This window comes from Tympanuchus pallidicinctus, unplaced genomic scaffold, assembly GCF_026119805.1.
Source record: "Tympanuchus pallidicinctus isolate F22 unplaced genomic scaffold, pur_lepc_1.0 scaffold5, whole genome shotgun sequence".
In the NCBI taxonomy this organism is placed as follows: Eukaryota; Metazoa; Chordata; class Aves; order Galliformes; family Phasianidae; genus Tympanuchus; species Tympanuchus pallidicinctus.
Window position 1 is genome coordinate 51,935,183 of NW_026294769.1, and position 22,514 is coordinate 51,957,696.

Sequence of the window (22,514 nt, forward strand, 5' to 3'; positions counted from 1 at the left end):
TATTAATTTCAGAGGAAATGCAGGAGAGAAAATATTAAAAGGGAACATTTAAGGACAAAGAATACTTAAAGTCATCATATATGGAGGTTAGGGCTGCAAAGATGATCAGAGGACTGAAGCACCTCCCCTGTGAGGACAGGCTGAGAGAGCTGGGGCTCTGGGGGACCTTATAGCAGCCTTCCAGTACCTGAAGGGGATCTGCCAAAAGGCTCGAGGATATCTTATATGGGCAGGCAGCACCAGGACAAGGGGAAGTGGCTTTAAACTGGAAAAAGAGTAGATTTAGGCTACATGTTAGGAAGAAATTCTTTACTGTGAGGGTGGTGAGACACTGGAACAGGTTGCCCAGTGAGGCTGTGGATGTGCCCCTTTCCTGGAAGCATTCAAGGCCCGGCTGGATGGAGCAGCGAGCAACCTGGTGTAGAGGGAGGTGTCCCTGCCTATAGCAGGGGGTTGGAACTACGTGATCTTAAAGGTCCCTTCCGACCCAAACCATTCTATGATTCTATCACACAAATTAAGATTCCACCAAAATAACATTCCTGATTCACATCTCCGATAGGAGGGCTCAGCCCCAGGCCGAGCAGCGCACCCCTCGCTGCGACGGGCCGAGCCCTCCTCGTGTCGCCGCGCATGCCTGCTGGTGCCGGCTGTAGTGGCAGCATCGGCTGTGCCGCCCGCCCGCCGCCATGCGGCGCTCCCTGCTCTCGCTGCACGGCCGGGCGCGATAGCCGGGTGGACGGCAAAGAAACACTGGCTCTCGGTTACCGGCCCGGCCGCCGGCAGGGCGGAGAGCACCGGGAACCGCAGCTCCGCGGGGAACCGCAGCTCCTCACCGCGGAGCTCCCGCCGGTCTCAGGATGTGGAAGCTGGTGCCCGCCGCAGGACCAGGTGAGGGCACTGCGGGTCTGGGGCCCTTCCGCGCCTCTCCCGCGCCTGGGCTCGGGCCGGCCCTTACCACCTCCTGCTTGGGAAGCTGCTCGCCTAGAGGCTCCACTTTCGCTTTCCATTCTAGAAACCGGTAGGGCTCCCTTTCTCACTGAAACCCTGATCGCGGAGGCCATGTCCTGTTACCGTTGCTGGCGACAGTGCAGACGTGCCGTTACCTTTGCTGGCGATGAGTCCCAGCTTTGCTGCAGCCAGCGGGGTCGGCGAGGTGCTTCCTCGCTGAGCCCAGAGGCAGAGGTCTCTCAGTCTCTTCTTCCAGGGACGATGGCTGACTTTGTACAGACTTTTATTTTTTTACTTGATGTTTCAGGGACCCAGTGTTGAACTTGAAACTTTGTGTTGTTTTTTGAATGCAGTTTTCAGACAGTCATCACTGCACCGTTGTTCCTCAGTTTCTTTATCCATAGCTTTATCCATAGTTTTGATTTATTGACCAACTTTGAAGACTATTGTTTCATAATGCAAAAGCAGCTTTTTCACTTGAATGCTTTCTCTTTCTTATAAAAGGCAGTCACAACACCGCTGTATCTCTTTTTTCTTGCTTGCTTCATTGGGAGTGACTTAAGGATGCTTGGGGTGCATCTTAGTGAGAGCAGTATCTATTTGTACTGAAATGAACAGAGTTTGATCTCTTACTGTGTGGAAACCACATTGGTATAGTCATTGTAGTCAGGATGATGAGTTCTGCACTGTTCTTATTTGGACAGTTATCTGTATTAGAATATCGTCTCTAATTCATTCATTGTTATCAAGAAAAGCTTCTGAATCACTGCTCATAGGTGACCCATGCCTTTTGGATGTCTTCGAGCCATGCACTCTTAAATGATCTAGATGACAAAAGCTACATCATAGGTCAGAGACCTAACTTCCTAAGTATCTATCTGATTTACAATGCAGGTCTTTCAGCATCCTTTAGGGCGGCATTTTTGTCTGAAACACTTAAATTAGTCCCTAAGTTATATACTGCTAGGAAGTTATGTACCTGTAAAATTTGTGTTTTTGTACTTCTGTGAAGAAATAATGCGAGATAAAAGAAATAAGGTATTATGTAAGGTAATATGTAATACCATTGGTTTTGTTACTGCTGCTTTTTTTGTTTGTTTTAATTACGAAATCCTATCCTTTCATATCAGACAGAGGAAGAAACAGGTTTAGTCTAAAAATTAAATGCATGATTGTGATCAGGCTAATAAATGATACATGACAAGGTATAGACAAGGATTGGATACTTTACAAACTTCTGAATTGATCCTAAGAACTTTGAGTGTTTTGGAGTTTCTTGTAAATTGATATTTTTCTATCTCTTGTTTATTTTTAGGAGAGCCATTTCGACTTTTAGTTGGTACCGAATATGTTGTTGGACGCAAAAATTGTGCTATTTTAATTCAGGATGATCAATCAATCAGTCGAAGTCATGCAGTTCTGACAGTAAGTCGTCCTGAAACAACCCATGTAAGTAACCAGCATTTTACTGCATTGAAAATGCACAGCATTGTTAACTCAGAATACCATGACAGTACAGCTGGAGTAGAACCATTGAACATCTGCCTTTTCTTAGTCTTGATTTTATTTTTTTTTTTTTCCCCTGGGTTGCTTGTCTGTACTGATAAATCCATACTGATAAATCCATTGGCATAGTTCTAATGATCCAAGGTCCTATTTGGGCATTTTTCTCAGAGTGAAAATTGATTAGAAATTTGTATTAAAGTAACCACAGCGGGAACATCATGCAATTACATTTCAGTTTGTAGAAGAACTTTAGAATTTGGTTCTGGAAAGTGCTTCCATTTTATTATTGTGGACTTGATTCTGTTGTGCGTGTTTCACTCCACATCATTAATTCTGTATTTGTTTAGGGGAATGTGGAAAAGAAAAATGTTCCAAGGAGAATCGGCAGGCAGCACTTCAGTATTGATTACATATTGCAATTTCTCTGGATATTTTGAAGCCAATCAACCAGAATCTCTTTTATGTAACCTGTTTCTGATGAACTACCAAGGCTTATTTATGTTTATTTTCAGAGCCAGTCTGTTTCAGTCCCTGTGTTAACAATCAAAGACACCTCCAAGTATGGTACTTCTGTTAATGGCTCAAAATTGAGTGGCACTTCAAGGACTTTGCAGTCTGGTGACAGAGTAAATTTTGGAGTCTTTGAGAGCAAATTTAGGTAAGAGGTACTCAGACTGACAATAAACTACTAAGTGGAAAATAACAGCTTTCAAAAAGTGTTTTAGCACATCATACAACTTGATGAGTGATAGAACACTAACGGAATTTACCTCTTGAGTTTTTAGAAAGCAGAGGGAACAAATAATACTTTCCTGTGTTCTGCATCCTGCTTCTGAAACCCTCTTTTAGTACATATTTTTATAATAATTCATTTTGAAATTATTTTAATTTATGAAGTAGTTTATTTATTATGTAGTTTATTTGTCATTGGTGTTTTAAAAGATGTGTCACATCATGACTTCCATGATTGATATGATTATAAAAATATTTTCTCCTTTGTAGCCTACACCAAATCAAATCACAGAGTTGGATATTCTGTAATTCTAAATGGATGATCTACAAATAACAACAGGTGTATGTTCAAGTGTAAGAGCAGTCTCAGAAAAAAAGTTTCTTGAACTTGCATTCTACAAAACTCATGTCTTTCACATGCTAATCTGTTAATGAACTGTTCTGTTGAGCTTACTTCTTGCTTTTGGGAATATGTGCTGGATTTCATCCAGTGTTTCTGGTTCTCAAACCTTGCAGTGTTCTTCAAGCTCTGATTCTGATAAGGGTGTGTGTTCTTTCTTGAGATCAAAAGTCTCAAGAATAAACATTTGCAACATCAAATCAAAATTCTGCTTATTTTTCTCTATAAAAATCAGTTATTTACTTTCATCAGGACAATTTAAAGCACAGTGTAAGAATCACAGGGGTCTCTATTTATTTGTTGGAATTCTGTGTGAGACAGAAGTGATTCGTAAGACAGCTTTGTTTATCACAGTGCTACTAAATTACTAAAGCATTTCTCTTTTACTTGTTCTTTGCAGAGTGGAATATGAATCTTTAGTTGTCTGCTCCTCATGTTTAGATGTTGCTCAGAAAACTGCTTTAAATGAAGCCATCCAGCAGCTTGGAGGTCTTGTTGTGAATGAATGGACAAAAGAATGCACTCACCTTATAATGGCATCAGTAAAAGTTACTGTTAAGGTATGTTTAGTTTTCTTGTTAATGTGAAATCTAGACCTGCTCAAGATTGTGGCAAAGCTTTGTTTTATTTTAGTTAGACAGCATTTTCCTCTGTGAAGTCAGTTCTTCCAACTTCATGAAGAGATGCGTGTTGGAGGGAAAGAAAATGGAAAAAAAATTAAAAAAAGGTTAACTAAGGGAGTGAGAAGAGGATGGGGACAGAAAGGTGTCTCTCTGGCCTAAATGCCATTTTAAAATGAAATATAAATGGAACAGGAGAAAAAAGTTGTATTTGAAAATTAAGAAATTTAGAGAAATGAAGAAAAATCTTTTTTCTTCCCTCTCAGTGTTGCTGTAGCATTTGTGGGAAATCCTATCTGTCATTAAAAAAAAGGTGACCTTGTTGATTGGTTGGTTCTTTCGTGTATGCAGATGTTCTCTTCATTTGTTTGTTTTTTCTGGTCTTTCTTTCACCACTTTGTTAAATTTCTCACCGATCCAGTTCCACAGTGCATGAATATATTGAGTCTCCTCCCACTGTGCTGTAGCTCCCTCTCCTGACTGTGCCTTTCATACAGCGGTACAGTAATTAGGATCGGAGAGCTCACTTGGAGGAAAAGCTAACATCAGCCTACTGGGGGTATTGGGATGGTTAAAAAAGAACAACAACCTTTGCATTTTTTTTTCTTTCTAAATTAATAGAAACATTAAAGTTTACATTATTCTAGTTGTGTAAGATAAATCTGTCTAATCAGACAGTATTTGCTTAGATTTTAATCATTTTAAGTATTTGCCTAAGGTAGAGGGTTGGGGTTTGGTATGTGCTGTTGATTTTGTGGGTTTTTTTTTCATTGTTACTGATGTTTTGTACTTTTAAATGAAGGACAGAGTTTTTAGTATTCATCTTGCTTATCATCATCTTTCTTTTATTTTTTTATGTTAACTTTCAGGTAGTTTCATAGAAGTGCACTGCATTTGAGGAGAATGCTTAGCCTTTACAATTTCACTGATTATATCCAGGATAACTGTACAAATTGAGTATTAATGTTTATTTAGTCACTTTGTAGACAAAAAGAATCAAAAAGACAATAAACCAACCAAACAACAACAGCAACAATATACTATGACTGCTTCGTGTACTGGGGCTTTAGTTCTCTTGAAGACTGTTGCTGATTTTTCATTAGTTGCCATATATAATTTCAGTGACAGCAGCTGAAAGGTGTGCTGTTAGAGGTAAAATTGACACTTTTTTACCATAGCAAAATCAAGTACAGTTATATCTGTGCGAAGCTGTTCATATCTCACAGATGTGATTTGGTGTGTACAGATGTCTGTGTGATCCAAGATATTACAAAGCTACAGTCATTTGAACCATATTCTAGTTAGGCTTTTTCTGTATGTTAAATACGTGTCTTCTCTCTTCTCAGACAATATGTGCTTTGATTTGTGGACGACCAATTGTAAAACCAGAGTTTTTTAATGAATTAATGAAAGCTGTTCAGTCCAGGCAACAATTGCCAACTCCTGAAAAGTAAGTATCGCTTTCAATGTTACAGAATTAATTTTATGTGAGTTAGATTATCAAGTAATTGCACACTTACCTGCTGATATTTGGCAGAATATGTGAATTATAGTAGCTTTGTTTGTGGAAGAATGCCTACCGTTTTAATCTTTAGGCAATTTTCTTCTCATATCTAGACTTACAAGGTGAGCTCTTGGGTTTGATTATATGCTTAGAGATGTTACTAGCTCTAGACAGGAACTTGTTTTCAGAAAGGTTGCTATAGCAATCTCTATGGTGATGTGTTTCAAGCACCACAGAAGCTCTTTTGGGAGTTGATAGATTAAAATGAAGAAAATTAGATTTGTGTGAAAGACACCATGTTGACCCTGTTTCATTATAAAAAAAAAATATTTTGTCCAGTAAACAGTTAGATTATGAGTTTAGTCATAGAATTGTAAAATTCTTTAGATTGGAAAAGACCTTCAAGATTATGAAGTCCAACCATTAATCTTACCTGACCTTCCACACTTCCTTCACTAAAACGTGTTCCTCAGCGCTGCATCTACCTGTCTGTTGAATACCCCCAGAGTTGGGAGTTCCACCTCTTTGCTGGGCTACCTGTGGCAATGCTTGACCACTCTCTCAGTGAAAAAAATTACTTCTAATGTCCAACATAAACTTCCCTTGGCACATCTTGAGATCATTTTTTTGCATTCTGTCACTTGTCACATGAGAAAAGAGCTTGTAAATTTTGATCAAAGCAGGTTAACTTGACCAAAATAACAGATTTTTCTTTTCTTTTCTTTTGAGAAAGTGAGACTAATGTGAGAATCAAATACTGTTAAAATAATTTGATAAGTGTATTTTTACTACGGAATAAATAATTGTTATTTTGGTCACTCTATTTATTCCAAAGGTACAAAAGATCATAATAGCCATTTGGTCATTCTGTGGTCCATGTAGAAAAGCATAAAATAATCCCTTTATTGTACGAGACACTTTCATCTGAGTCTGTATTGCTATTATTTGTACCTTGAAAAGGTATGTGTTTGTTAATTGTGTACGTGAAGCTTGAGGAGTTATTTGGAAGAACATAAGAGGGTCATTTAAAATTAATCTTCACCGTGGTGTGTTGAGTCTGCTGTAGCAGAGAACGTGTGGCTCTGGGAGCATGTAAGTACTGTTGCATTATCAGTAAAATGCTTGTCTTTATTCTAGAGGTGTTTTTTTTTATGATGAGTGCATGGTGTCATTAACTGGAGCTGAGATCACAGATCACAAAAGTTAAAATGTCAGATTAGAGTTTCTCTTCCACCTAATCTGAGCCCCAAGCACAGTATCATTTTCCTTGTACTGGACAAACACCAAGAAGCTGCAGAGTTGATCAGTTCAGTTCTCTATGCCCCCAGGAAAAAAAGTGTGCTTATTTTCTGTCACGTTAATAGGCTGTCACACAGCGTGGTAGAACACGATGTTCTCTGTCCGATACAAGAGAAACAGGAGTGGCTGTTGCAAGTGGAGGGTAGTGGAAGCAATATGTTTGGGCAAGCACAGAATGAGATGGCAGTCTAGTTTGTCAGTGTTGTTAGTGGAGAATGTAGATGTAGTTGATGTTTTAAGATTGGAAGGTTGAGTACTTTCCAAAAATTGTTTTTTTACTGAAGTAAGTGTTGGTCTAAGTTTAGATATTGAGAAATGAGAGGTTCTGTTTTCTCTTAATCCCTTGAAGAAATATTTCTATAAATAGCTTTAACAGAAACAAAGCAGTGAAGTATTTTAACTTCCCAGCTTAAAGCTAAAACAGAAGGGACTATCGATCAGTACTGATAAAAAATCTCAATTTTGTAACTTTAATGTTTGGTTTTTACAGCTTTTATCCTTCAGTTGATGAGCCTTCCATTGGTATTGATAACATGGATTTAACTGGACGTCCTGAAAGGAAAAAAATATTCAGTGGAAAAACTTTTGTATTTCTGACTGCCAAGCAGGTAACTGGGCTTTACACTGCAGAGATGTTGGGGGACAGCTAAGCATATATTCTGTTTTCTCTGGATCCAGACTCAATCTGGGGCCATCAGGAAAGATTTCTGTGTATTTTATCTTTTTACAAGACAACAGCCTAATTAAGATCAAATGCAGGAGGAGAAACAGAACACATCACTTCTGCATTAATACATGAGCAATGAGATTTGTGCTGGTAGGTTAGCATACTTCTCAACGGACTGTATTTTAAGGTTGTTTTAATTGTGTTCTTTTCTTAGCACAAGAAACTGGGTCCAGCAGTTGTTCTTGGAGGAGGAGAAGCAAAACTGATGACGGAGGGAAGAAAAGAAACTTCTTTACTGGTTTCTCCTGAAGTTTGTGTTGTTGATGTTGGGATGACAAACTCTCAGATCCTAGGATCTGAGTCCATGAGAAACTGGACTGATTCCATTCTGACTGTCTTGGAAAGGTGAATAGTTGTTGTCTTGCGCAAGAAGGGGATTGTTTAGAATTTCTGCAATTATTTTAGTCACTGTATTTGCATATGTATGAATACACTAGTATACTTAGATGGGCATTGTTTTAATACGTAGCACAGTAACTAAAATTTCTTGAAGCAGGAAAGAAAGGATTTGGCAGTTATAAATTCGGGTGGTTTTTTGGAGGCTTTTCTACTCATTGAGTTGGTTTGAAATTAGAGAAGGCAAGCTCCTTTTCTGTTGTTTAGAGAAAGTTAAAAATGAATGTATTCTAAAAATGGGGGAATATATCATTTTTTTATTCTTTTTTCAATAGTCATACATATTTCATGTTTTCCATGAAATCCGGGGCACTTTGAGGCCATGTGGCTCCTTGCTGTCTATCTACTCGCATATATTGACTGTGAAAGGCCACTTGTGTTCTGTATAGATATATATAAATTATATATATATATATATATATATATATATATATATATATATTTTTTTTTCAGAGAGCAGGTTACCTGTTTTGTAGATGTTAGTACTTTTGTAGTACTATAATAAACAATCAAAGAAAACATAATCCCAAATCTTAACCTAATAGTTAAGTCTCGTCACCGTGAATTGCCCTGCTAAACAGAGAAAACATTTATATTCAAGCTCTTCTCATGGCTGTAGTGATGAGCATTTTGAATCTTGACATATGTGCTTCTTTGCCTCTTCAGCTTTGAACCTGAACTGAGAAGCTTATTTTTATGTGTTGACTTTCTGTATGTTAACAGCAACAATCTCAGGGCTATTCCTGAAGCAGAAATTGGATTGGCAGTTATCTTCATGTCTACAGAAAGATACTGCAACCCTCAGAGGCAGCCTGATAACAAAGGTAACTGGAAGAAGGGTAGTGCTAAGTAGCACAGTTTAACAGCAGTAAAGAAGTAGCATTTCTTTTTGTACAGGGCATCAGGTGGTAATGCCAAGGTTCCTTTATTTTGCAGTACTACCAAAATAGAATGACACTGCATGAAAAATGTATGCTAATCTGAAAAGATAAATGTTTTCTCAACAGCTTGCTATAAGCTACATTGAAAATGATGTGACCTACAGGTGTAGATTTAATATTAAAAAGACCTAACTTCTAAAGTTAAAGTGAAAAACAGATGCAGTTATTTGACATTTCAAGGAAAAATACTTCAAGACAACATTCTGAAGTTGGTAGTTTTAGTAGCTGCTAAATCAATGTGTATAGTAGTTGTGAATTCCAAGCTATTCAATTCTTTAATGAAGAGACTGGAGTAATGAGTTATAACTCATAGTTATAACTCATAGTTCAAAACCTAGAGAATAAGAATTAAATTAATTTGTAAAGGCTTGCTTTCTTTTGCACTCAGAAGAATTTTCTTTAGGGAAATCCCCTCCACCCCCACTTCCAATTAAAAATCAAACCTAATCTTAAAGTAACAAGTCAAGACAGTGAGGCAGCATTGCCACATTTGCTGAAGTGACAGTATGGAGAATGTACATTTCATTTTTTGTCTTGAAACATAAGTTATATTTGCCAATAGAGCAGCAGTGAAAGTCTTTGAGAGTCAGGTTATGTATTGGTCTAATTTTCTTTTCATGCTGCTTCCAAAATTGCTAGAGGGCAGTTTGTTACACGTAATTCTGACAATTTCTTAGAATAATTTTAGGTTCTGTTCTTTTCTACAAAGTGATAGATCAGGTAGTAAATCCTACAACTTAAATGTAGGATTTTGGTTTTTTGTTGTTGTTGTTTAACTCAACTTTTACTTTTTTAACTTTACATATAAGAGCATTTCTTATTCTGAAATGTATTTTGAAGAGAGAAAGATACTGCAGCAGTACTGGCAGAGGCCTGATAAATGTTTTGATTGACTAGAGTTCTTGTATGAATGGTTTATATGTAGTCTGTTGTCTGTCCAGTGAAGTTTAGAAAACAACAGAAAATAAATGGATTCTCACATTAAATTTAATGCTATTAACACATCAGACAATTAAATAAATTAAATAAATTGCCCCTCCTCATCACAACCTTTCTTCAGGAAGTTGTGCAGTGCAATAAGGTCTCCTCTGAGCCTCCTCTTCTCCAGACTAAACAATCCCAGCTCCCTCAGCTGCTCCTCATAAGACCTGTGCTCCTGAGCCCTCACCAGTTTTGTGGCTCAACAATGAATGTCAAGATACTGGTACCTTGCTCACCTAACTTTATAGTAATCATGTAAAAGCATTTAAGATGTGGAAGCTCGAGAAAGAGGCCGAGATGTTTCTGTAGGTTATTCCTCTGTGAGTTACAGTGACAGGAGAAAATACATGTATAAAACGTGTCATCTGAAAGAAGGGATAATGCTGGCACAGACTTAACAGAATGAGATGCAGGAAAACTGTAAGGGACTGAGTGGTATGTTGTAAAAAAAAATAAATAAAAATAAATAAAAAATATTTGGAAGGACAATGATGTGACATACATATTAAAATAGTTGACCTTAGTATCCTTTGTCTTAGAGAAGACAAAGAGAAGTGAAAGGGCAAACAATATAAAAGATGGTATGTATACATTTCTTTTGGTCCTATAGAAAGTAATGCAAGTAAGTAAACAGAGCAGCAAGCAGTTTTTTATGGCACTCCTTTGATGACCTTATGGCCAGTTGGCCAAAGAAGACATTTATTGTGAGATATTTTGATAACAAACAGGAGTTCAGTATTTTTAGGGATAATCCCTAGGATGATGATTGTTGTTAACAGATGATTATACAAAAGTAAATGTAAACAGATGTTGGACTTCGTGCTCTGGCAGTGGCAGATTTATATATCATGACCATAAAATTAAGTAGTTTTCCATAGCACTTCATTCTTATTTAAGCAAAATTCTGTTTCTTAATTCAGCAGAATATTTAACCAAAACCAAACCCTAAAATTTAGTCATTTAGAATCTGGTTTCTTCTAGTTGGGTTTTTGTTTGTTTACTTGTTTGATCTGCATGATTTTTTAAAATCTACATGATTTTTTAAAATCAGAACTGCGTGCATAGGCTCCCCAGGGACGTGGTTGAGTCACCATACCTGAATGTGTTTAAAAACCATTTGGTTGTGGTGCTCAGAGACATGATTTAGCAGTGGGTTGTTAGGATAGTAAGGTTAGGCTGTGGTTGGACTTGATCTTGAAAGTCTTTTTCAACCTGAGCAATTCTATGATTCTGTGAATGCCGTTTTCCAAAAGTCTTACCTCATTAGGTAAGGAGGTTGTGTGATGTTACATGCAAAGAAAAACATTGGATATTAATCTTTTGATTCTTCTCTTGTGTTGATCTTGCAGTAACTGCAAATGCTGCATCAGGAGCGGGGCCAGCCATTTCTCAGAGCTTGGCTGTGGATGAAACAATAATGCCAACAGCTGCTGCAGATAACAGTGCATTATATGTAGCTGATACAGAAATTGAAGAGCAGACATGGTAAAGTATGCATGAAAATAGTTTCTGAGCTAAAACTTGCAAATAATGCACTCTTGTGGTAGAGGGACTTCATCAGCGCCGTGGACAAAGGCACACAGTGTTCAAAATGGCACTTAGTAAATTGCTGTCAGTTGTCTGCAGTGAGCTGATTTCTGCTTTCAAGTGATAAGTAACAATACAGATTAATAAATAGGAATGTAGGTGTTGCCTATCTGACTATCTTAATTGTATTCAGAGTTTTTAAGCCATGAACCAATTTCATTACCAATGTAAGGTAAATATTTTAGCAGATTTTACAGTATCAGTTGTTAGCATAAATACATTGTTTATATTCAAAGAACAAGTGAGTTTTTTTAAAGAGCAGTATTATGCAACATGTATAGCAGTGGTAACTTTTTGTGTTCACCTAATGCACTTGTTTTTTCTTTCTGCTATAGTATGGAGATAGAAAATAAGACTTCCCAGACAAAGAGGAGGGAAAAAGTGGCTTTCCAGCAAACTTCTGTAAAGGAGAACCCTAGCACAAGTGGCACTGCAAATACAGGAACATTGATATCTAAAGTGAACAGAACATCTGGGTTTAGTCAAAAAAATCATCCAGCATCTCCATCTAAAATTTTGGAAGGAGATAAACCTAGAGAGTGCACTCCACGTCAACAGTCTAATTCAATTACAAATTACTTCCATGTTGCTAGGAAAAGGTAGGTTTTTGATATTACTTTTGTTATTGTTATGTTATTGCTGTTGCTGCATAGCTCAAGTGGTGTAAGTTTTATTCAAAACAGAGTTAATGAAAAGCTTCTGAAAAGGGAAAGCTATTTCTCAAGAGTATTTACACTCAAACTTCACAGTGCCATCATTGAAACCTCAGGAAGCTGTTATGTTGCAGATCCAGCTAATCATATTCAAAGACATTTTTGTAATTTATTTTTTATTTTGTAATTACTTTATGGCTAAGGGAAAGAGCTGAAGAAGAAGAAACATCTGTACCCAAACTAGCAAAACTGGAGAAAAGGCCGTTGCTTGTTTCCAAGTGCACTGAATCCTCAGCTTCATCAACGTGGGACAGTGAAAAAGAGCAGCATCGAAAGGGAAATAACATCCAGCTTGGAAGGGAAACTAGTGAAATAGCAAGTGATAAAACTGACACTAAAATTACTTTTAGTGAAAATCCTGCACCAAAGAAAAGAAAGGAGTTAGATGATGTATCTGAAGATTTAGAGACACTAGAGATGGTGTTTGAAAGCAGAAACTTAGACTGGGAAGAGCAAACAGCAAATGGTGACCAGGAAGCTCAAAGCAATAAACGAAAGAGGAGATGTCTGGAAACCAAAGGCAGCAGAACAGAAGAAGGAAATACAAAGCAGAGAGAGGAGAATGAAATGTTGGTAAGTTACATTCTTTTTACATGCCTGATCTTGAAGTTTATGACTGTGTTTGAAGGAAGCAAACGGCTTCTTTAAGGATAAGAAAGGTTGTTCATACATTACAGCTTTACACTCATCTACTCTTTTTTTTATTTTTATTTTTAATTTTAACACTGTTTCCTTGTGAATTGAAAACTGCTCATATTCTGAAGTTTTTCCTCTCTTTGCTCGAAGCAGTGCAAGCAGAATGGCAGAATATGTCAGTGGTTCAATAACTTCTCATGGCATGCATTGTTGTATTAATTGTAATGCTAATATAATAAATAATATGCAATTATATAAAGAATTTCCTGAAGAAACTTTATGGTGACCTCTTCTGTTGAACACCAATAGCATCCAACACCTTTCAACTGGGAATCTCTACATGTGACATGTAAGAGATCATTAGAATTCCAGCATGAGGCAATTCAAACCCTTCATGCCCATTTAAAATAAATAGTGCCACTAAGCAGTACATGCAGAATGTCTGGTAAAGTATTGACAGACTCAGTGTCACGTTTTAGAAAGTAGTTCAGAAGTTTTGAAAACATATCACTTGAAAGAAGAGTCGGGGGGTGAGGTGTGACTCATGTTTGTATCTGAAATAGGAAGGGGTTCATGATAAAGCCCCGCAGGCACATTACCTGTTTTCTTTAAGCATAGAAACACTTTGCTTGTCTGATAAGACAGATGATGTGGATAACTGGCTTAAAATCTATGGGGTACATAAAGCTGACCTGATTGTCTTCAACCACTGAAAGCCATTTAGAAGAAGCAAAACAGATTTAACCTTCGAGATGAAAGCAGCCATCAAAATGCTTTCCTGTCCTGGGAATGAAATTTACATTCTACGCACGCACACTTTAATGAAATTGAAAATTGTACTGTTTATTATATTCATAAGCTTTCAAAGTATTTTATAGAACACGGCAGGACTTTGAAAACGTGCACAAAACATTTGCTACTTGTGTAAGAAAAAAACATGCCAGCAAAAAATCCTCATTTCTATCCCAAACCAGATTTACTGCAGTGTACATAAAACCGTATGATTTTCTAAGTACAAGCGTGCCTCATTACAATTTATTTTCTATGTATTTATATTGATCTAAACATGCTTATTCCACAATAAAAGGCAGAAAGTGATTTTACCTAATTTATAGCTCTGTAATTTATGTTTAATTTCAACATTTAATCAATAGAGAAAAGATGAAGTTGGATCAGTTCTGACTCTGGAAGAGAAAAGTGAGATCAAGGAAGAGTCATCGGTCTCAGTAAGAAACAAATTTATTGTAAGTTTTGTAACTTTGAGAATTGTTAAGAAAATACACAAAAATTTTGCTGTTAAGAACGTAATACTGGGAAATCATAATTCAGGGTAAGGAACTCTGGAAATAGAACTCCTGAAAGTAATCACACTTAAATTTGAATAGTATGGGCCAATTACTTACTCTGTAAAGGCCGAACTGTTGTTTATGTTTACACAGAGTTGTTTTTTATGGGTATGTGAGATTGCAGGAACTTAGTGTAATTGTATTCACTTTTCAGTGTCGTTAATACTGGTACAGATGTTTATATTAGGTAACTACTTAAAGACAGACAAGAATGAGATCTCCTTGGCTGCTCTAAGGAGGTTCATTGGGAAATGAAACAGATGGACCATTGGGAAAACTAATGTAACCTATGGTGCTTAATAGTAAATAGCATACTGTTATAGGTGAGATTACTGTGGGAGGATGAATTAATGAAAGAGAATAGGTGGGAATGGCAGTGCATCAGAAATGGAAAGATTCTGTAGAGAGAAGAGTGCAGCTAGTCCAGAAGCAGCAGGATTTTATTTTATTCTTCATTTAGCACGGGTATGCAGTACAATTCAAGAAAAGGGAAGTGCAAGTATACCAAAGTGCAGGGTCATCTTAGATTATATTACAATGAAATAGCAGTGCTGTACCTGGTCTAGACCTGTCCCTGAAGATATTGTCTGTTACTTGTCTTCCACCCAGACTTCGTTCTTAATCTACATAGATCAGATCCCAAGGTGCAAAGTAGTCGTGCAGACTAGCTGACAGATGAGTGTTTGCATGTACAAGATAAAGTTGTTTCATTTATCAGATTCAGTTTATCATGACAAAGTTGGTCTAAAATTAAATCTGTAGGCTAGAATTGAGCCGAAGACATTCAGCATATTCTTCCTTGGAGCTTCTGTTAGAATAAACAATGTTTATTCTGTTAGATTAAACAATTAAATTAGTCCAGGTTAGAGGCAGAGTGGAGGAGAGAAGTAATTCTTAGATAATAGCTTGAAAGAAAAGTATATATATTATACTATATAATATATGTATATTAAGTTCTTTACAGGGAGAGTGATGAGGTGCTGGAAGAGGCTGCCCAGAGGTTGTGGATGTGCCCCATCCCTGGAGGTGTGCAAGGCCAAATTGGATGAGGCCCTGGGCAGCCTGGTCTGGTATTAAATGTGGAGGTTGGTGGCCCTGCATGTGGCAGGGGGGTTGGAGATTCATGATCCTTGAGGTCCCTTCCAATCCTGGCCATTCTGTGATATCCTAGTGAAATGAGGTGCACTAACCTCATGATTATGACTGCAGTTTTTAATAACCTGTGCTTTCAGCAGATGTAAATATGGGAGAAATGAATTTGTGTAGCATCAATCTCTGATGGTAGTATACGAGAAGGCTGTGAGAGATACATTTTATGTCATTTCATACACTTAAAGTGCTCCGTTCTTTTTCTTCCCATATAAGAACCACAACAAACTTGAAGATGACTCCAGCCATCTTCCTAGCAAACTTCTGTTGACTGAGTTTCGATCACTGGTTGTCAGCTGTCCAAGACCAAACAGCCCGACTATTAGAAATACCAAATGCAGGGGACAGAACAATTTCAAAACGTTCAGAAAGGTGTGTATTTGAAATGGTCACAAGATGGAACTGTTTAAAATGTTAGGAAGTACTTCCTTAGTGCTGTAGAAATGTTCCTTAGTACAGTAGAAAAAAATATTCTGAATATTTTTAAATTGATAATAACCATAGAAAACTAAACAGTTTCAGTGTCATACATATTATTAACAAGTATTTTTCTATCTCACCAGAAAGTACTGGGTTGATAAAGATTCTTTACATCCTCGTAATTTCTTCCAAGCTGCTACTTATTCTAAGTTGCTAAGTGATGCCCAGCATAACCTTAGTAAAAGCATAACTTCAGGTTGTACCTCCAGAAGTTTGCAATTAAACTTCTCCAAAGAGAATATGCTGATTCTGAATCTTGCATTTTAGAAAATAACATCTGAATAATTAAATGGAACTGAAATTAATATCTTACTTTGGTAAGACTATTGCTTGCTTGGCTCCTGAGGATAACTTTAAGAAAATTCTTAGTGTTTAGTGTAAAAGTACCTATTTATATTAAAAACAAGTGCAAATATATTTGTATATATGCCATAAATATTTCTAGTGAGGATATATGGCTTAAGATCACTGCAAATGCATTTCACTAAAATATAATAATGTTCATCAAATAATGAAGCTTCCAGCTATCTGTAAGTAGTCATTTTAGAAAATATTTAAAATTTCTGATAGTATTTTAGTTGCCATCCTTCTGTAATAGAGGTTTATGTATTTTGATGTAAAATAGATTCTATCTGTAAAAATCAGTTTATCATGTTTTCAGATTTCATTTAGTGTATATCATATTTATTAGCTATTTTTTGTTTCCTTTGGCAAAAGGAGGGAATCAGTAGCTTGCAGTAAATACTTTTTTCCCTTCAGTCTCTTTTAAGTGCAATGTCTGATAAATGTCATTCAGAGAAAGACTGACTTTCATTGCTGAACTTTTTCCTGCATTATGCTTGCCTTGCATTGTAACTTTAAGAATTTATTGTCTCCAGGTCCCTTATCCAGGGGCTGGGCAACTTCCATACATTATTGGAGGATCAGATTTGGTTGCTCACCAAACCAGAAAGAATTCAGAACTGGAAGAATGGTTAAGAGAAGAATTGGAGGTAAGGAATTTTTTCTCAAAGATGAGCAAAACCAAAACTTCACTCCTGAAAATGGCCATACTGACCTGTGGTCATTTCTGAAATACTTGGAAATTTTACTTTTGAAATAAAGCTCAGCAAATGAGCTGTTACACGTGCATTAGAAACATTACTGAACACCAGAAGACAGATATAAGGCTTGAGTTTTGGTTTTTCTTTTTTGCTGATAATTTGAATTCATTTTACATTAAGAATTCATATAGTCAGTAATAATGATTTAAATCAAAATCAGTAACATGAAAGAGTTTTGGTTTTTTGTTTTTTTTTTTTAGTAACTGAAATAAGCAGGATGATAAATTGAGGTTCCTACAGATGTGACAGAGAGGCAGGAAGAACTTTTGTGTAGAAATCTTTGTTTAAATTGTTACAATGTGCAGTTGATACTCTGTGTTCTCTTGAACAGAACAGAAAATACCTGAGTAAAATTCTGTTGCAATATACTAAGAAATGCACTGGGAAGTTTTATGCTTTTTTTCTCTTTTTACATAGAACTTTATGACAGCACTCACCAGCACTTTCATTTTCCAGTACTTTCTTCAAAAGTACTTGCTGATGATCCATACTTTGTTTCCATCGCCTGATCAAATCCCATTGTTATCTCTTTTTTTTTTAGTTCCTGGATGTAGATAATGCTAATTAAGATTTCCCTATAATCGGACAAAATTTCCCCTGTTTCTACACTGCCTTGAAAAACAGAAAGCTAATTTCTGACCAATTCACAAACTGATCTGCTAGTTGGCATCAGTAGCCAGCCTTGACTAATGAAATATATTATCCATCATGAACTTGCATGGAGAAAGTATGTTAGTTCTTAATATACAGTGTTGAAAAATCCTGTTTTTTCAGGAACAGAATCGACGTGCCAGAGAAGAATCGCTTGCTGATGATCTCTTTAGGTAAGAGGTTTATGTTTATAAAAGATGCATCTTTCATCATGTCTCTTTTTTTTTTTTGGACAAATGCCAGTTCTGCAAAGGCTGTTTCTTTGCCTATTCTTTTCAAAGTCTCTTGTATTTCCATGTATGGAATTATACTCAAGGTAACTTTCAATTACAACTCTCAGTTGTTGTTTGTTTGTTTGTTTGTTTTTGCTTTAAACTTCCACTTCAGAATTACCCTAATGATTTTAAAAGAACATTCTCAAACGAGAATGTTGCCATTTCCTGTCTCTTGTCTTAGTTCTGTGTGGAGCCAGAAGTTGAAATTCTGGTGTTCCTTTCGGGTCCCTTTCAGCTCCTCAGGACACTGCGTGATTCTCTGGCTGATTATTCACAAAGACTGGAAGAGATTTCCAGAGTCAAGCTCAGTGCCATTAGCGTTTGCCTGATGAAACAGTTTGGTGTTAGATTTAAGCCGGTCATCTGAATTCCTAAGGAACAGTTCTGGAGTTTGTGACTTTAGTGCTAGCTGTGGTACTTGTCTGTCTTGTGCTGAGGGGCCTAAAGCAAGGAATGATATTTCTGTGAAAGAAGGGATCATCAGAATGATCTTTTTTAACCTTTGAGGTAATGACTCCCAAAAACTTAACAATGTATAAATACACCTAAATGTTACATTTCCTATGCTTTTTGGCATAATTCATTGTAGTAGTGGTTTTCTTCCATTTTCCCTTGTTTCAGATGCTTACTACTTTTCCTCATCTCTCTTTTGAAAGAGTATGGAAAATCATCTTATTCAATTGATTTCTTGTCTGGCCACTTTCAACTCCAGTCTTAAATTTCAGTGCTCTATAACTGCTTTCCAGATGTTCTATGCCAAGTTTGCTATCTTATCCAGGTTTTATGTTTGCAGTACATTTAAATGCATGACAATTACGAATACATTTATACAAATACATGGTGCAGCTTGATTGCTGTGCTGGAAAATTAACTGATCTGAAGTATCTTGATTAATTTGAACCTTTCAAAAGCAGTGGAAGCTTAGATAATTCACGTGCATTCATGCTTAGAACAGTTTTGACCTTAGTGCCAATTTATTTGGGATAGTGGCATGTCCCGAAGTTTCCAAAAATACTCAAACACGTAATTTAATGTTCAGCAGATCGTAACCTACTTCTAATTTTGTCCTTAATCCTGAGCAAAACTGGTTGGTGTGATGCTAATTTTAACAGCTGCAATTTCCCCTGAAAATTGCATTTGAAAATGAAATTAGCAACACTCATGCTCCAAGGTAAAGATGAGTTGGAAAGAAAATCCATACCTTCATCTACTTTTGATTCGGTACAGAGAGAAACAAGACAGAAGGGAAGGAAATATCTTTCTGCTAAGACTACAAATAAATTGATTATGCTTAGTAACACTCCTTTGTGCCCTTCATTCCCTTTTCCCAGCAAAGCCTTTTGTTTCTTTGTACATTTATGCCAGCGATGGAATCTCTGTAGCTTTCTTTCTGGTCCAAGCCACAGTCACTGTAGAGTTTCCTTTCTCAGATACTGTTTGATTTCATTCTGTTTGGAAAACATCATCCAGGATTCGTTTAGCATGAAAAATGACTGAAGGTGAGATGGAGGATTAAATAGAAAGGTGTTCGTGATGGTCAGTGTCATCTTCTCCATAGACAGTCTCAGATGGAGTTGAAGCTGGAACCCTGCCATCAGGACACCATGAAATGTCTCCTCTGATTTTATCAGTTCTTCGAGATCTCTGAATGTGTTTTGGTGTCCAGGACATCCTTAAATGTTACAATTCATTTGTAACAATGTTCTAGCAATGAAGTCAAATGAGATTGAGTATAAGGGTCTCATTTTGGTCAGCAAAGATTAATTATTCTCTCATTTTTATGTGAAGAAGCAAAAAACCACTGTGTGTCTTCTGACCTGACATGCATTTGACAAATTCTAAAAACTGTACATTTTGGTAGAAAAGTGTAGATTGTGAAGAAAGTGGTGTTTGTCCAAATGACTGTCAAAATGACATCATACTGAGTATCAACATGTGTACAAGCCATTCAGAAAAGCTTACTGTATTAACAGCTTGTGTTGTTCATTAATAGTTAATAATAGAGCGTTGCTTTCAAAGGATACACGTTTCATGTGTTAGAGCAGTAAATTCTATAATAGCTTTGTAATCATATGGTGATGTAATTTGGCTCAGAAGTTGTGACATTTTCCTGCCTAAGCAAAAAAAAGTCCTGATGAATGAGCTCGGAATGAGTGGAAGTAAAACTGCCTGATCATTTGTTGTGTCCATAAGTTATCCACGTGTGAGTACAAAGCATATCAGAATTTCAAAGAAGGGACATGGGATTTGGGGAAGTGAAGCACAAATGAAGAAAAAGAAGGCCAAGGGGTGTAGCACAGGAAAATCATAAATATATTGCTGTAACTCAGAAATCTAATTTTTTTCCAGAAAGTAGATACTAGTAACTAGAAGTCAATCAGAAGCTGTATAAAGAAGATAAAACAGGGAATTGCTGTCTGGGTGTAGGAGGCAATAGAAGGATTTTTGCTGAATGAGTTTTGGCCAAATGTAGATTGCTGTGAATGTACAGTACTCTTCTACCCCTGGCCCCTGGACTTTTTTTGCAGGGTGTCTCAGTTATATATGGATACTTACAGGCTTGGAGAATCTTGCTTATGGGTGGGATAGACAGAAAGATTTTGAGTAGCTAGGAAAGGAGCCAGGGAAGAGTGTTACCTTCAGTTCATGCACAGGTTTAACTTCTCCATTCTTCAGTCAAATTGTAGCAACAATAATTAATCACAGAGGTGCAGTCTGGGAAAGGACTGAACGTTGCCTAATCCCTTGTTATAATTGTATAATAAAATTATTTGCGTTACATTCTTAAATTTAAATATCATGGAGCCATGCTTATTTGTGACAACTTCTTTTTTTGTTGCAGGTATGATCCTAACGTGAAAAGGAGAAGATAAATTGTGACCTGAATTTACAGCAGTTCTGTATCAAAATATGCTTTCTGCTCCACTGATGTGTTTGCTGGTTACAGCATGTAATATATATACACATGTATGACTATCTGAGCTATCTGCTACTGTATGACTTGTTTTTAAATCTTGCTTTTAATACAGAAAAAGAGAATTTTCTTTCAAGGATTGTACATTCAAGACCTTAATGTTTTTGTTTCAGAGTAATGCTTAGGAAAATACTGCATGTATTTAGGATTTAATTTCAGGCAGCTTCTTTCTAATGTTCACTTGTCAATACTATTGGAGGGGGTGAACAAGAGGGAGAAGAAAGGAAGCTAGGATCAGGCCTTGTTAGTTAATTAGCTTTTTGTCTATTATCACATTTGCCTTGTGAAAGTTTTTGAAGAGGGCATAATCAAGACAAAGAAGTTACACCAAACCTTAATTATTTCTTATTTACTCAGGCACAAATTGAATACTAATCAACTCCAGCTTCTTCCTGTTCTTGAAGTTGGTAACAACAGATTATTTATACATGAACACCAATTTTTTGTGATGGCAAATATTTAAACAAATCTTTGTATTAAAAAATGAGAGCTCTTGCCTCATTCTCAGTATTCAAATTGTCAGTATTTGTTTGAACATCTTACAGCTGGGTTAGAAACAGCCCTGTAAACTCAGGAAAATTTTGCAACAGCAACAAGCAGTTCAGTTATGTGGTTTTTTTTCTTTGAGAGGGAAGAGAGGCAAAGATTGTGTTTTTTTCCACCTATTCTCTTTCCTTTGCAAATAGGAAAGAAGTGTGTTTGAAAATGGCTGCTGTTTCTTCCTCATACACATTGTTCTTAAAAAGTTACACGACGACAATCATTGTACAAGAGTTTATATACTTTCCTATAGTATCACGTGAAAATCATCATAGAATCATCACAGAATGGCATGGGTTGAAAAGGACCAGAGTGATCGAGTTTCAACCCCCCTGCTATGTACAGAGTGGCCAAATCAGCCTTATTAATTTCTCCAGAGTATAAATTTGTAAATTGTTTTCATTTGCAGTAGAACTTAAGACAGATGGGGAGGAAGACGAGATTTGATGATTTTCACAAGTACAATGAGGAGACCTGTGTTCATTTTTTTTTTTTCTTAATTCAATAGAACACTGTAGTTAAGGGAATTGAATGTAAGTCGTGTGCTAGCTGATAAATACAGAGTGCTGTTCCTTTCAAGGGACGTGATCAGTTCTACTTTCTGAGCTACTCAGAATTTTTTTTAAATAAAATTCATTTAACAGAAAAGAAGTGTGCTTCAGGTTGAGAAGCGTGAACCACTCCCCTCTTTGAGCTGACAGTTACTACTCATTATTTTCAATAGAATAGAGGATTTAGCTTTACTCCATCCTCCTTTTATGTCAGTAGATAACAGCTGTCCCAATACTGCTTGTAGAGACTTGTCCCTGATTTTTAGCATTGTAGGAGCTTTTCCATCAAATGAAAGAAGAAAAAAGTTGAAAATTCAAGATCAAGTTGTGGCAGGGAAGCCAAATAAACGCTGCTCCTTTTTGAAATAAGGTCATTTTCCAGTCTTGAAGATTCAGGCCAAGAGAAATCGAAGGAACTGGTCTCACGAGGGAGAAAAGGACGTTAATTGAAT

The 22,514-nt window shown here is 36.7% G+C and overlaps 1 protein-coding gene across 1 annotated transcript; it reads left to right on the forward strand.

Annotated features, from left to right (window-relative positions):
• The first annotated feature begins 660 nt into the window (after positions 1 to 660).
• Positions 661 to 22,162, forward strand: NBN (nibrin). The gene is made up of 17 exons (XM_052703390.1): positions 661 to 891; positions 2,267 to 2,400; positions 2,970 to 3,115; positions 3,990 to 4,149; positions 5,556 to 5,659; positions 7,503 to 7,620; positions 7,894 to 8,084; positions 8,859 to 8,977; positions 10,275 to 10,280; positions 11,407 to 11,542; positions 11,980 to 12,243; positions 12,501 to 12,930; positions 14,148 to 14,237; positions 15,705 to 15,860; positions 16,847 to 16,960; positions 17,846 to 17,895; positions 20,840 to 22,162. Exons 1-17 carry the CDS (start codon positions 861 to 863, stop codon positions 20,868 to 20,870), a joined length of 2,280 nt encoding a protein of 759 aa, XP_052559350.1. The 5' UTR covers positions 661 to 860; the 3' UTR covers positions 20,871 to 22,162.
• Positions 22,163 to 22,514: the final 352 nt, after the last annotated feature.